General features: G+C 36.2%; 1 protein-coding gene across 2 annotated transcripts in view; it reads left to right on the top strand.

Moving 5' to 3' along the window:
• NCAPG2 (non-SMC condensin II complex subunit G2) overlaps positions 1–14,138 on the top strand; it is a 107,078-nt gene that overhangs the window by 32,856 nt on the left and 60,084 nt on the right. For both annotated transcript variants that reach the window (XM_058297619.1, XM_071215384.1), the window contains exons 11-13: positions 3,308–3,403; positions 4,370–4,495; positions 12,082–12,261. In XM_058297619.1, the coding sequence (XP_058153602.1) occupies positions 3,308–3,403; positions 4,370–4,495; positions 12,082–12,261 (402 nt within the window). The remainder of the gene's footprint in view (positions 1–3,307; positions 3,404–4,369; positions 4,496–12,081; positions 12,262–14,138) is intronic.

The following is a 14,138-nucleotide window of genomic DNA, read 5'->3' as shown; positions in this document are numbered from 1 at the left end:
TGTGGCGTGGAGCACTCTATTTATGAGACTTCTCTGCAGACAGGCAGTCTCCTTCCACTCCCCCAAGGACATTGCAGGTTGCTCTTCTGGCCTCCGGGAGCCCCCAAACAGGTGCTTCAGCTAACTTCAGAGAGTTCTGGGTATTTGCTAACTGCCCTGTAGCAGGACCTGACTTTAGGAGCTCCTCACTCCGCCGCCATCTTGCTGGTTTCTGCAGATTGTTTTTGAAATTACATCTCATCTTTTTTATTTTTATTTATTTATTTTTAAAAATTTTTAAAAATTTATTTCTCTCCTCTTCCCCATTGCCCCTCCCCCAAGTTGTCTGCTCTCTGTGTCCATTCCCTGTATGTTCTTCTGTGTCCGCTTGTATTCTTGTCAACATCTGTGTGTCTTTTTGTTGTGTCATCTTGCTGCATCAGCTCTCTGCGTGTATGGTGCCACTTCTGGGCAGGCCGTACTTTTTTTGTGCTAGGCGGCTCTCCTTACAGGGCGCACACCTTGCATGTGGGGCTCCCCTATGTGGGGGACACCCCTGCATGGCATGGCACTCCTTGCATTCATCAGCACTGCGTGTGGGCCAGCTCACCACACGGGTCAGGAGGCCCTGAGTTTGAACCCTGGACCTCCCACGTGGTAGACAGATGCTCTATCCATTGAGCCAAATCTGCTTCCCATCTTTTTTATTTTTAGATAATTGTCTTGGTTAAATTTAAAAATTAAGTTAAGCCTTAATTGTCTTTTAGACATTTGTCTTTTACAAACATTCAATTAAAGGGATGTCTAAGAATTTACATATCTGGTAGTTTTATTATTATCACCTACATTTTAATAAATAAAGAAAAAGCATACTAATTTTAAGATGTTCACAGTTTTATTTGAACTACATTTAAATTCTTTGACATAAAATTTTCCAGGACCGTCACTCTATGACAGCCTCTACTAATCACCTTTTTAAAGACTTCAAGAGAGTATTTGAGATTATCTTTATTATTTACTTTCAGGCATTAAATCCCCATTTTGATGTTAGATGAACCAAATGGAATAAATGTTTCGATAGCTTTTCTTGATAAGACTTTTTTTAAAGAATGTAAGCTCTCAAATAAGTTATAAATCTCATATTTATAAATGGTATAATAAATAAGGCTCTCTTATTGTCATTATCATACTGGTAGATATGTGGTTAATCAAAATGATGCTGGCAGGGGGAATTGGATTATCTGGTCTGTTGTGTTTGGTTAATTAAGCAGGTACTATCAGTGTCCTAATCTATAGGATAATGACTTTTTTGCTTGCTGTTTCAGCAACAATGTATCAAGAAGCTAAGTGAACAAAGACTACATTTCTTTTTTGTGTAGTGAAATTACTGTTTTTATTAGAATTAGATATAATGATAATATTAATTTTGAATGGATAAGAAAACATTTCTTTACATTATTGCTGATTTAGTCCAGATAAAGAACCCAGAGATTTATCTAGACCATTGAGTTTTCCAGAGGGTTATAAAAATAGTAATTCCATGTATATAAATAAAAATTTGGTTGTTAAGATCATAATTATGTTAAAGAATAAGTATTAAATATATGTATGCATTTAGGATATAATATAAATTATATAGGCAATGGACTTTCCCCCTTCCTCCAATAATAGTTTGCCTTTACTAAATTGTAGATCAGTTTGAGTTATTTCATATGTATTTTGTCATTTCAAGTCTGTTTAGTAAGAAAGAACAGCATCATATTAAACTGTACACAGAAGTTGACGTAGTTGCTTTCACTTCTGGTACTAAATAAAAACATTTTCATATTCTTATTTTCTGCTGTGGTATCTGAGTAGTTAAGATATAAATATAAACATTACTTTGGTAAATTTATGGAACAACACATAAAAAGAATTAAAAGGAAGAATATTAGATATCACTTTGCAAGTTATTTGGCTTCTTCCTCATTCCTTTTTATTTATTAAGAAATTTACTGATATGTTGAAGGAAGCTTCCAGAAATTCTTCAGAATTCATTTGAAAGTAAAAATTCCCCTTTTTGTGGACGAAAATATTCTTAAATTACATATTAGTAATTGTTGCCCAACTCTGAATAACTGAATTGTATACTTCAAAGGGGTGAATTTTATGGTATGTGAATTATTTCTCAAAAAAAATCTGTTAAAAAACCTTTCTATGAAGCAGGTATACCACTGATACCAAGACTTGATAACATTATATACCAAAAGCAAACTAAAGAATAAATCACTTACCCACCACCAATAAAAACTCCTAAATAAAGAATTAATTGGAAAAAGAAATCATACTACAGTTCTTTTAAGATAAAGGTGATAAGACTCTTAAAAGTATAGGCTGTTGTTTTATAGCTTGTTTAATTTTAGTTTCCGTTTTTCATGAATATAATTTTAGGCAAAGAAGTATGAATTAAGAATGCAAGGCAAGTTTAATTGTTTTGGGGGACAAGAGTCTATGAAGAGGGAGTAGATGTGACTCAAGCAGTTGAATGCCTCCTAAAAAAAACTAGCAAACAAATGAAAAAACCAACTCAGGGGATCTGTTATGGCTCAGTGATTAAGTGCTGGTTTTCACTTACGAGGTCCCAGTACCTCAAAAAAAAAAAACAAAAAAAACCAAACAGAGGCTATGAAGATTCTGGCTGAAAAAGAAGGGAGCAGAAAAGAACAAAAAAATGGAAAATAATCATTTTTCTGATTATTCTTAAGCTTTGGAAAGAACTTGATAGCTAAGTTAAGTCTATACTGTGAAGCATGACATAGTTATAGTTATTTGTGATATATGCTGTTTTGAATGCCCATTATGAATTTTTAAAACCCAATAAAGTTGTTGCATGTTGCTAATAAATAGTAAGCAGGCTTTGAGCATTTTGGTACCGGAATAAGCTGTAGGAACTATTATATTTAAGCTAACTCGTTTACCTATTCTCATTTTCCATTTTACCCTGAAGGTCATACAGTTTAAATGACTATTTGTTGCGGTTATATGACTATTAGTAGTTGGTAGAATAGTGGAAACTAACACCCAAACCTTTATAACCCAAGGTCATTGACCTTTACTTCTGCCATGGATTTCTTTCACATGGTTGACCGTGTTTAATTAAGCAACTTCAGTGTATCTCTTGTAATTACTTTTGTTAAATTGTCATGATTGCATAAAATGCCAGTGCCTGTTTTGGTGAAAAGAGAAACTTCCATTCCCCGTTTCTTTGTTCAGAGTAGAATTGTAAATGCTTTCTTTTTTTCCTCTTTAGCTTTCTTTTCATTTCTTTCTGTTTTTTCCCCTGCATTAGGTACTCAGTTATTTTCACCATCAAAAGAAAGTTCGACAGGGAGTGGAAGAGATGCTTTATAGATTATATAAACCTATCCTTTGGAGAGGATTAAAGGTATATATTTTAAATAGTATTATCCATGTTTAGATTATACTAATTATGCTTTTGAATTCAGCATACTGTTAATTCAAAATTGTATTAAGGGTAGTAGATGTGGCTTAAGCAGTTGAGTGTCCACCTCCTACTTGGAAGATCCCGGGTTTGGTTCCTGGTGCCTCCTAAAGAAGACAGACAACAAGCAGAAACAAAGATCAAGACAACGAGCAAACACAAACGCTTAGGGATACCAAAATTTCACAAGTACTCAGCCTCAACCTTATTTTATGGCCTTAATACAATCCACCCCCTCATTCTCCCCCCAGTTGGCTCCTTCATCTGTTTGGTAGTTGTTTGCACTTGTTTTCTGCTTGTTTTTTTCCTTTATGAGGCACTGGGAACCGAACCTGGGACCTCCCATGTGGGAGGTGGGTGCTCAACTGCTTGAGCAACATCTTTTCCCTGCTCATTTGTTTTTAAATATAACTGAGCTTTCAATCCAACATCAGTAGATATTAAAAGAAAAAAATCACTTATCTCACTTCAGAGTCCCATCTTATATCATTAAGAAATGTTCACCACCATGGTCTATTTACTGAGACCAGGATTCTGTGCTTTGAAAAATACATATTATCTGAATACCTCTTAAAAGAGTGTTTTTGTCATCCTGCTCCTTAGTACTAACACAACGGGAAAGTATAAAAACTGCAGAATATCTGGTCATGAGGAACTGACGATGGCACATCCTACCTCTGTAAATCATATACAAATTTTTTTTTTTTTAATGCACGCTGCTATTTCCTTGACTTACATATTTAATGAAGTTCTCACAAGTTTTGTTGATACAAATTATTTGTATATTATAATTGTCTTTCAAAATTAGTTTGTACGTAAGTATATTGAGATAATAGAAGTATTTAGAAACACTAGACTGAATGCTTTGTTTATTTTTGTGGATTCTGAAATACTTTTCTTTTATTATAGGCCAGAAACTCTGAGGTTCGTTCAAATGCTGCACTGTTGTTTGTTGAAGCGTTTCCTGTTAGGGATCCAAACTTCAATGCTGTTGAAATGGATAGTGAAATTCAGAAACAGTTTGAAGAACTATATGTACGTATTCATGTGGTTGAACTCTTTATCAGCTTCAGCTCTATGCAGGCCAAAGCTTCCTGCTTGTTTGTCATTTTAACCTGATCAACTCTGCCCCTTACTTTGCTATCCTGATGGAACACTTTTCCAAATCTTGAGCAGTCTTCAGGAAAACATTCATTCTCTTCCTTGACTTTTTGTAGCAATGTGAACCCATTGCATCCTTTTCCTCTTAGTCATTTTTATGGCACTAAATTATTTATTGCTTTATATAGTTTTAATGATTTTATAGGTATTCTTGTCTCCCCAGCAGAGAGACAGGATAACATAGTGATTAAAACATGCTCTGGAATCAGATATCTTAAGTTTGAATTCTAACTCCCTCACTTTGGGCTCGTTACTTCTCTGTATCTGTATCTATAAAATAGAGATTATGATATTGTCTAGCATAAGGTTGTTGGGTAGAATGCACAGAGGAGCAGTGGTTATATTTTAAGGCAAGCCTGCACATAATGCTTGTTGCAATTGATTTTTCAGTTGATCGATTTTTCACTTGTTTCTTTTGTTTTCTGACTTATTATGGAAAACTTCAAATATAAAAAGTTGAAATAATAATACAATGAATATTTGTATACTTACTACCTAAAATGAACAGTTATTGATGTTTTGTTTGGTTGCCCTAACCACATGTGTATTTATCTAAAATTCCTTTTTAAGATAATGGCCAAGTTTGAGGAACAAATTTGGTTGCTGGGCAAACCAAAATTAAATTTTAGTAGCTTTTAGCAAAACCTTATCAAAACTTGCTCTTTTTAACTCAGATATCCCAGACTATGAATCAATTTTGTTTTTGCCTGAAATAGTTAGGTATTTGCATTTGAATGTATTGATAGAATATGTGTGACCAATTTTGCCACCATTGCCACCATTCCCTATTATATTACACTGTCCTGTTTTTATTCATTTACATTAAATGCTTGATTCCTGTAGGATATTTGTATGTGCCACTCCTGATCTAAATATATATGAATAGGAAATTATAAACCACTTGCTGGGTTATCATTTTGGTTTTTTTCCCTGTAGGGCGGCATATAATGTAGTGATTAAGACTATGGAGATTTAGACAAACTTGGTTTGAATCCTAGTTGTGCCATGTAATAAGTGTGATTTTTGTCAAATTAACCTTTCTCCAGTTCTGTTTCTTCTTCTGTAAAACTGTGAATAATAACTGTATTTTATAGGATTGTCATAAGGTTTAAATGAATGCTTGTGTATAAAACATTCATTGTAATCCCTGGCTAAAATTGTAGTAGTTAATTGTCCGTGGGAACGTTAAAAATCTATAAAATGATATGATTATCTAATATAATGTTAGGAATGTATTTGTGAATCTTATGTATCTTGTATTAGAAACTGAATTGAGTTTCTAAAGAGATGATTTTAGTGTTAATTTATTAAAGGAAAAGTATATAGGGCAGTGTCACCATTCTCTTGGAGATGTAGATGATAATTGTCAGTTGCTTGATATCTTGGATATACTTAGAATATTGGCTAATCGGTAAGAAGAGCTCAGTCTCTTCTAATATTTAGATTTCTATTCCATTAGAATTCTTTATATTAATTGTAAATTGAAGAAATCTAAATTTGAAAATGTCAGTTGATAGAAATGTCAGAATAAAAATGTTTCTTAGATAAGAAAGTTAATGCATTTTTAGCAATTATGTAATGTGTATACATTATTAATAAGCTTAAGAGGTAGGGTCTATGAGATAATTATTTTATAGTTAAAGAAAAATAATGCTTAGGAATGGCAAGTTGTTAGTAGCGAGAAGCCCTAAAAAAAGATAGCAAACTTTTTCTAAAACCAAAGGGTCTTAACCATATTAAGGTTGGAGCAAAGAGTCATCTATATGCAGATTAACTGTCATGGTTTTTTTTTTAATCTTTTAAAAATAAAAATGTTTATATGCTATTTTATTTGAACTTAGGGAAGAAAAATTTAAAAACAATTGATGAAGTCAGTAAAATGTTTTAGTATAAGAAATATTAGATTCTAAAACATTCCTTTAAATTTTCAGAAATAGATGGTAGTAAACAGTGATGTTGGGTCATTTTAAAAAATTACATATTTCTTAGTGAAAATAGGTTTATGTTTGTAAGAAGTAAAATGTCAATTCTCATAAAAAGGGAATACCACTGTCTAAACAGGTTTTTTAAATTATTTTTTAAAAAACAATAACAATATTTCAATTCTAAGTCATATCTAATGGAAATTCAATAGGGTAAGACTCATGTGTACGCAACATAGCCCATAAAAGTTTTGACCCACTTTTGAGAATGAAATAAACATATCATGGGGAAATGATTATAGTAAATATTAAAACTGAAAGAAATCGTCAGTCCTATTTTGCCACAGTATATCCTTGAGTATTTGGGGAGATATCTCTGAGTGTTTAAATTCCAAAATTGTGTTTTAGTTTACCCTCACACTTAATTTATAGTTGCCACATAGAATTTTAACTTCAAAGTTTTTTTTCCTTTAACACTGTCAAAATATTTTACATTGTCATCTATCACTGAAGGTTCTGAAACTTTTAGGATCTTTTTCTTTTTCTTTTGCATTTTCTTTGCCTGTGGTTGGTATACCATGAATTCAGTCTGCTAGTTTGAGTTTTAGACAAAGGAAGTTTTCAAATAATTTCTTATTTTCTTCTTTCCAATGTCTATTCTTCCCTTTCCTGACTACTTCGAGGAGGCATTGTAATGTAATAGTGAAGAGCAGGGGATGACAAACTCTTTCTGTAAAGGGCCACATAATAAATATTGAAATTTGAACTTCATATAATTTTCACATGGCACAAAATATTCTTCTTTTGATTTTTTCCCCCAGCCATTTAGAACTACTCTTAGTTTATGTACCATACATTAAACAGGTAATGGGTCAACGTTGCCCTACGGTTTAAACTTTGCCAACATTTGCTTCAGAGTTCATGATCTTGATGGGCACAAGTACTTAGCCTCTTTTTTTTTTTTTTAAGATTTATTTTATTTTATTTATTCCCCTGATGCTTACTTGCTGTCTGCTCTCTGTGTCCATTCACTACGTGTTCTTCTGTGTATGCTTGTCTCCCTTTGTTGTGTCATCTTGCTGTGCCACCTCTCTGTGGATGCGGGCTGTCAGCTCTCCGTGGGTGCGGGCCAGCCTGCCTTCACAAGGAGGCCCTGGGACCCGAACCCAGGGTGTCCCATATGGTAGATGAGAGCCCAGCTGGTTAAGCCACATCCGCTTCCCTAGACTCTTTTCTAAAAAAATATTTTATTTATCCCACGCCCCCCTTATTGTTTGCAGTCGCTGTTGGCTATCTGTATCATTTGCTGTGGGCTCTCTGTGGCTGCTTGTCTTCTCTTTAGGAGACACCGGGAACTGAACTCTGGACCTCCCATGCAGAAGAGGGGCTCAGTCACCTGAGCTACCTCAGCTCCCTGGTTTGTCTGTCTCTCATTGTCTTTCCTCTTTGTGTCTCTTTTATTGCTTCATCTTGTTGCGTCAGCTTGCTGTGCCTGCCTGCTGGGCCAGCTCACCTTCTCCAGGAGGGACTGAGAACCAAACCTGGGACCTCCCATGTGGTAGGCAGAAGCCCAGCCCTTAGCCTCTTTAGTCTCTACTTGATCTGTAAAGTTGAAATTAGTCTTATGTGAGAATTGATATATAAGATAACCTGATAAATAATGGCAATTATTAATATTATTTGCTGATATCTTACCTGCGCCTTAACTTTTCATAGACATGTCATGTTTTTCCTATCAGTGTCTCTCAAATATAAGTAATATGAAGACCTTTTTTAGTAGATTAAAAATTGAGGACTCCCTTGAATGTCTGTAGGTCTAGGGATCCAAGAATTCTGCATGTAAGTGCTATCATTTTGAGTGATTATTTGCTGACGATGTGATTAGAAATACAAATACAGCTCTGGTCATGGAGCTCCTTTGAGAGTATCTGGTTATAAGGAAATTATCCAGATTCTCCAGAATGTATTTTTATTATTTTTAAAGGGTATTTTTAAAAGAAACTCATGGAAAATAAGATCTATTAAACTTGTGAATTCCAAGGATGGATTATCAGATTCCTGTGGATTTCCTGTCTTTTCTGGATGATTTTCTACATGGTAATCTTCCAGATCTTTATTTTGTTCTTCGGCACGGCAGTGTCATTCCTTTACTTAGCTTGTCGATTACATTTTTAAAATTCGAAGTTGTATTTTTGACCTTCATCTTTTTTTTTTTTTTTTAAGATTTATCTCTCTTCCCTTCCCCGCCCCCAAGCATGTTCTTCTTTGTCCACTTCTGTTGTTGTTAGTGATATGGGAATCTGTATCTCTTTTTGTTGTGTCATCTTGCTGTGTCAGCTCTCTGTGTGTGTGGCGCCATTCCTGGGCAGGCTGAAGTGTCTTTCACGCTTGGCGGCTCTCCTTACGGGGCACACTCCTTGCACGTGGGGCTCCCCTACAATGGCACTGCACTCTTTGTGCGCATCAGCACTGCACATGGCCCAGCTCCACATGGGTCAAGGAGACCCGGGGTTTGAACCGCGGACCTCCCATGTGGTAGACGGATGCCCTAACCACTGGGCCAAGTCCGCTTCCCTGACCTTGATTTCTGATGCTCCTTTGTCAAGAATTTTAATTTTTGTAAAAGTTGTTTTTTTTTTTTTTTATCATCTTTTTTTTTTTTTATGTTTTCTTTTCCTCAAATGATTGGTCATCCTTGCTTTTCCATTCTAATTTTGAATAAAGAATTGGGTTAATTAGATAGTTGGCCTGGGATTTTCTCTAGTTGTGTAGAGTTATCTCATCAACAGGTCATTGGCTTTGCCTAAGTGGCCAGGGCAAATAGATTCCTTTTAGGGTCTAGGAATGAGGATTAGGCAGGCTGGTAAACCCCTGCTCCCATACCGAGTTTACTCTACTAGGGAGGTATCCTTCTCTTCTACATGGCATACGTGGCATTGTTTTCCTTTCTTATCTTTTCTTATTTTTTCCCCCCTTTATGGAGGTTTGGGAGTTATCACCGGCTCTTTTCTGCTTCTCTCTCTGTTCTCTGCTATCTATTTCAGGAACTTTTCCCTGGAAGATTATTCTCTGTGTACAGATACTATTTTAAAGGTTTTATCTTGAGGGCAAATGCTTGCTCTTGCAGCTGTTTCTCTCCTGTTACCCTGTATTTGCAAGGAGTCCAAGGGAATGTTTGCAGTCCTTTTTTTTTTTTTTTAAGATTTATTTTATTTATTTCTCTCCTCACCCATTCCCCCCATTGTCTGCTCTCTGTGTCCATTCGCTGTGTATTCTTCTGTGTCTGCTTATATTCTCATTAGGCGGCTCTGGGAACCAATCCTGGGACCTTCCGGAGTGGGAGAGAAGCAATTATGCTCTTATGCCACCTCAGCTCCCATTTTTCTCTCTTCTGTGTCGCTCGTTGCATCATCTTGCTGACCCAGCTCTCCATGTGGGCTGGCACTCCTGCACAGGGCAGCTTTCCCCCACTGGGCAGCATTCCCATGCAGGGGGACACTCCTGTGCGGGGCAACATTCCAACATGGACTGGCACTCCGCATGGGCCAGCTTGCCCTTACCAGGCGGCCCGGGGATTGAACCCTGGACATCCTATTTGGTAGACAGGAGCCCAAGTGGTTGAGCCACATCTGTTTCCCATTTGCAGTCCTTTTAATTAACTATCTTCAGCCTTCTTTGGTCTTTGTAATCTTGACTCTGGGCTTGGAGTTTGTCTGAGCTCTTGTTGTCTTCATAACAGCCTTCTCATAGGAATGTTTTAGGTTTAAAGTTTTTTTGCTCATTTCTCCATGAATCTGTTCCTTATTTTCTCTTTCTTGTAGATGAATTCCTTAGTCTTTTTGTTTTTAGCATTCCTAAGGACTATTATTTACTTTATAATTTTGGGAATGAGATAAGGTAAATGCTTATCCATCTTAAATCTTTTTTTCCCCTTGTTATGAAATAGGAATCTTTTAAAAACTTTTATAATAGGAAATTTCAAGCTTAATGAAAAATTGAGAGATTAGTATAATGAATTCCTGTATACCCATCACTCATTTCAGTAATTACTAATTTAATTAGTAATTTATTCCCCTTCTGTCTCTGAGCACATCTCAGACATCACGTAAATACTTTAGTAGTTATCTCTAAAAGATAGGGACTCTTGGGAAGCGGATTTGGCCCAATGGATAGGGTGTCCGTCTACCACATGGAAGGTCCAAGGTTCAAACCCAGGGCCTCCTGACCCGTGTGATGAACAGTGCTGATGCGCGCAAGGAGTGCCATGCCACGCAGGGGTGTCCCCTGCATAGGCCCCATGCGCAAGGAGTGCACCTTGTAAGGAGAGTCATCCAACACAAAAAAAGTGCAGCCTGCCCAGGAATGGTGCAGCACATATGGAGAGCTGACACAGCAAGATGACACAACAAAAAGAGACACGGGTTATGGGTGCTACTGACAATAATACAAACAGACACAGAAGAACACACAGCAAATGGACAATAGAATTGTTAGAAAGCAGACAACTGGGTGGGGGGATAGGGAAGGGGAGAGAATAAAAAATAAATCTAACAAAAAAAAAGATAGGGACTCTTTTAAAAAGCATAATCATGCAGTCATACTGTTATCACAGCTATAGGAAAATGAACAATGATTCCTTAATGTCATCAAATAAGCAGTCATTCACATTTTTTGTCATAATTTTTATAAACTTGAATCTGTGTTTGAATAAGATCTATGCATTCTAGTTGGATAATATGTCACATAAGTCCTTCAGGATGTAAGTTCTTTATTCCTCTGCCTCTACTTTTTCAATCCCACCCCCACCCCCTTTTCTTTCTCCCTTTCTCTCTCCCTGCTTGCTGCTGTTTGCTAAAGAAGCCAATTATTCTGTTGAGTTTTCTACAGTCTGGAGTTTACAAAATCTATCCCTGTGGTGTCTTCAATATGTTCCTCTGCCATTTTTTCTGTGAATTGGTAGTTAAACATGAATCTGACCAACCCTCATATTTTTGTAGGTTTTGAAGATTACATCATAGACGATATTGTTTACTTCCATCAGGGGATACATAATGTCTGGCTGTCTTGTTTTGTTTTGTTAACCGCCATTGATGGCATTGCCAGGATTAATTCCTTACAAGTAAAACTATTTTGGACATTGTGCATTACAGTGTTTTAGAAATCCAATAAAGTAGTATACATAGGTTGAATCTAATACCAGTGATTGCCGCAATTGACCAGAGGCTCTGCATTTCTCATTTTAATGATAGAAATGGTATTGAGCCCCTGCTTTCAGCAAAGTCCTATAGATAGGATATAACAAATAGGGCACCAAATGTTTCTATATTGTCTTTTTCATATACTCTACTTTAGAAATGATAACAATCTGAGATATACTATAAATCTATATATGACCAATGACCATTATTTTTCTAAATTGAAATATCTTTGTTGTTAGGTTTGTGAATCCCTGAAGTGCTAGTATGTAGAGCAAATATTAATATAGAGGGAACTGATTTAAAATGTTTAATTAAGGCTTTTCCCTCCTCCTGTTTATAGAGCCTTTTAGAAGATCCTTATCCAATGGTCCGTTCAACAGGGATCCTTGGTGTTTGTAAAATAACTTCGAAATACTGGGAAATGATGCCTCCAACCATTCTTATTGATCTTCTAAAGAAAGTAACTGGGGAACTAGCTTTTGATACAAGCTCAGCTGATGTTCGTTGTTCTGTCTTTAAGGTAAGATTTTTTAAAAAAATTTAAGCAATATTTATTTATTGTAGAATTGTTAGAAAACAACAGTTAAATTTTAAAAAATCATCCACTGTCCTCTGTAGAGATAACCACTATTGACATTTTAATATATATCCAAAATGAGGTTTTAGAAACCAAATTAAAAGTATTTCTACAAAAAAAGTCTACTTGAAAAACACTAATTTTTAATGTACAGTGGAATAAGAGCTCCCCACCCTAGTATTATTGATGAATTTATCCTTTTTTTGTCTTTTTCCTTACTCACTGCTCTTTCTCTCTTTGAAATGGTAATACCATCTACTAAGTTGCTTAGGGAAGAAAGCTGAGTCTTATTTTCTTCTTTATCCATCACTCCTAGAACCAAGTTCTATACATTTTCCTTCCCAAGAATTCTCTGAAATTGGCTCATTTCTCTCCACTCAACTACTCTAATCCAGTTATTTTCTATCATATTGATTGCTGTAGTAGCTCAATCAGTCTCTACATTCATTTTCCACTCTGTGGTGGTTTTTCAGTGTAATTCTAGTCATTTCAGACCTCTGATAGAAACCCTCTGCAGGAGAACAGATGTAGCTAAAGTGGTTGAGCACCTACTTCCTATATATGACATCCCAGGTTCAATCCCCAGGACCTCCTAAACAAACAAACAAAATCTAACGCTTGCTGGGGAGCAGATGTAGCTCATTAGTTGAGTGCCTGCTTCTCATGTATGAGTTCCTGGATTAGATCCCCAGTATCTCCTTTAAAACATAACACAACATCAACAGAAAACCTCTGCAAGGATTGCAGTCTCAAATGCCTAAATGCGCCAGATGTTTAATTTGTGAGAATGGATAGGTGGGTCCCCTGGATAGAAGAGGAGTTAGCAAAAGAATTTGTAAAGGAAAGGCCAGAGAAATAGAAGGGAAATTAGGAGAATATGATGTCATGGAAGCCAAGAAAGGAATATTTTAAAAAGAAGTGAGGGGAAACAAGTGTGGCTCATGTAGTTGGGCTCCAGTCTACCATATGGAGGTCCCAGGGTTCAATGCCCCGGGCCTCCTGGTGAAGGCATGCTGGCCCACACAAAAATAAATCTGTAAAAAAACAAAAAAGAAAAAAAAGGCGTACAATAATGTAAGGTTTGAGGGGTTATGTACAGGAGTTCTGTACATTATGCTTGATTGTTTTGTAAGCTCACAAATTCTGTAATAAAAAAATGAAAATTTTTTTTTGGAAAGGAGTGAGTAAAGTAGGATTTAAAAACCTACAGTATACAATAAAATTGACTTCTTTTGGTGCACTGTATATATTTCCCAGTAAGAACCCATAAAATATCCTTTCACCTAGTGTAGCAGTTTGATACGGTTCATGAATTCCAAAAATAGATATTGGATTATGTTTGTAAACTGGTCTGTACCTAGGCGTGATTAAATTATCATTAGGGCTTTGATTGGGCTTCGTCAGTAGGGTGTTGATTTCCCATGCCTTGGTGGGTGGGGACTCACAGATAAAAGACACGGCAAAGGACAGAGTTGGAGTTTTTGATGTTGGAAGGTTGATGTTGGAGTCTTGAGCGGGAACTCCGGGAAGTAAGCACACAGAGGAGCTTGGTTATGAGGAAAGAAAAGCAAGCTCCAGGAATAGAGGAATCCTGAAACCAGAGAGAAGGAAGCCTGAACCTTTGCAGATGTCAGCAGCCATCTTGCTCCAACATATGGCAAAAGACTTTGGTGAGGGAGGTAACTTATGCTTTATGGCCTGGTAACTATAAGCTTCTACCCCAAATAAATACCCTTTATAAAATCCAACTGATTTCTGGTATTTTGCATCAGCATCACTTTGGATGACTAATACGCCTAGTAACTGGAAATCTTGTTTGA

The sequence above is a fragment of the Dasypus novemcinctus genome, chromosome 5 (genome assembly GCF_030445035.2).
Source record: "Dasypus novemcinctus isolate mDasNov1 chromosome 5, mDasNov1.1.hap2, whole genome shotgun sequence".
NCBI lineage: Eukaryota > Metazoa > Chordata > Mammalia > Cingulata > Dasypodidae > Dasypus > Dasypus novemcinctus.
The sequence above is the reverse complement of the archived record's forward strand: the minus strand, read 5'-3'. Positions and strand labels throughout refer to the sequence as shown.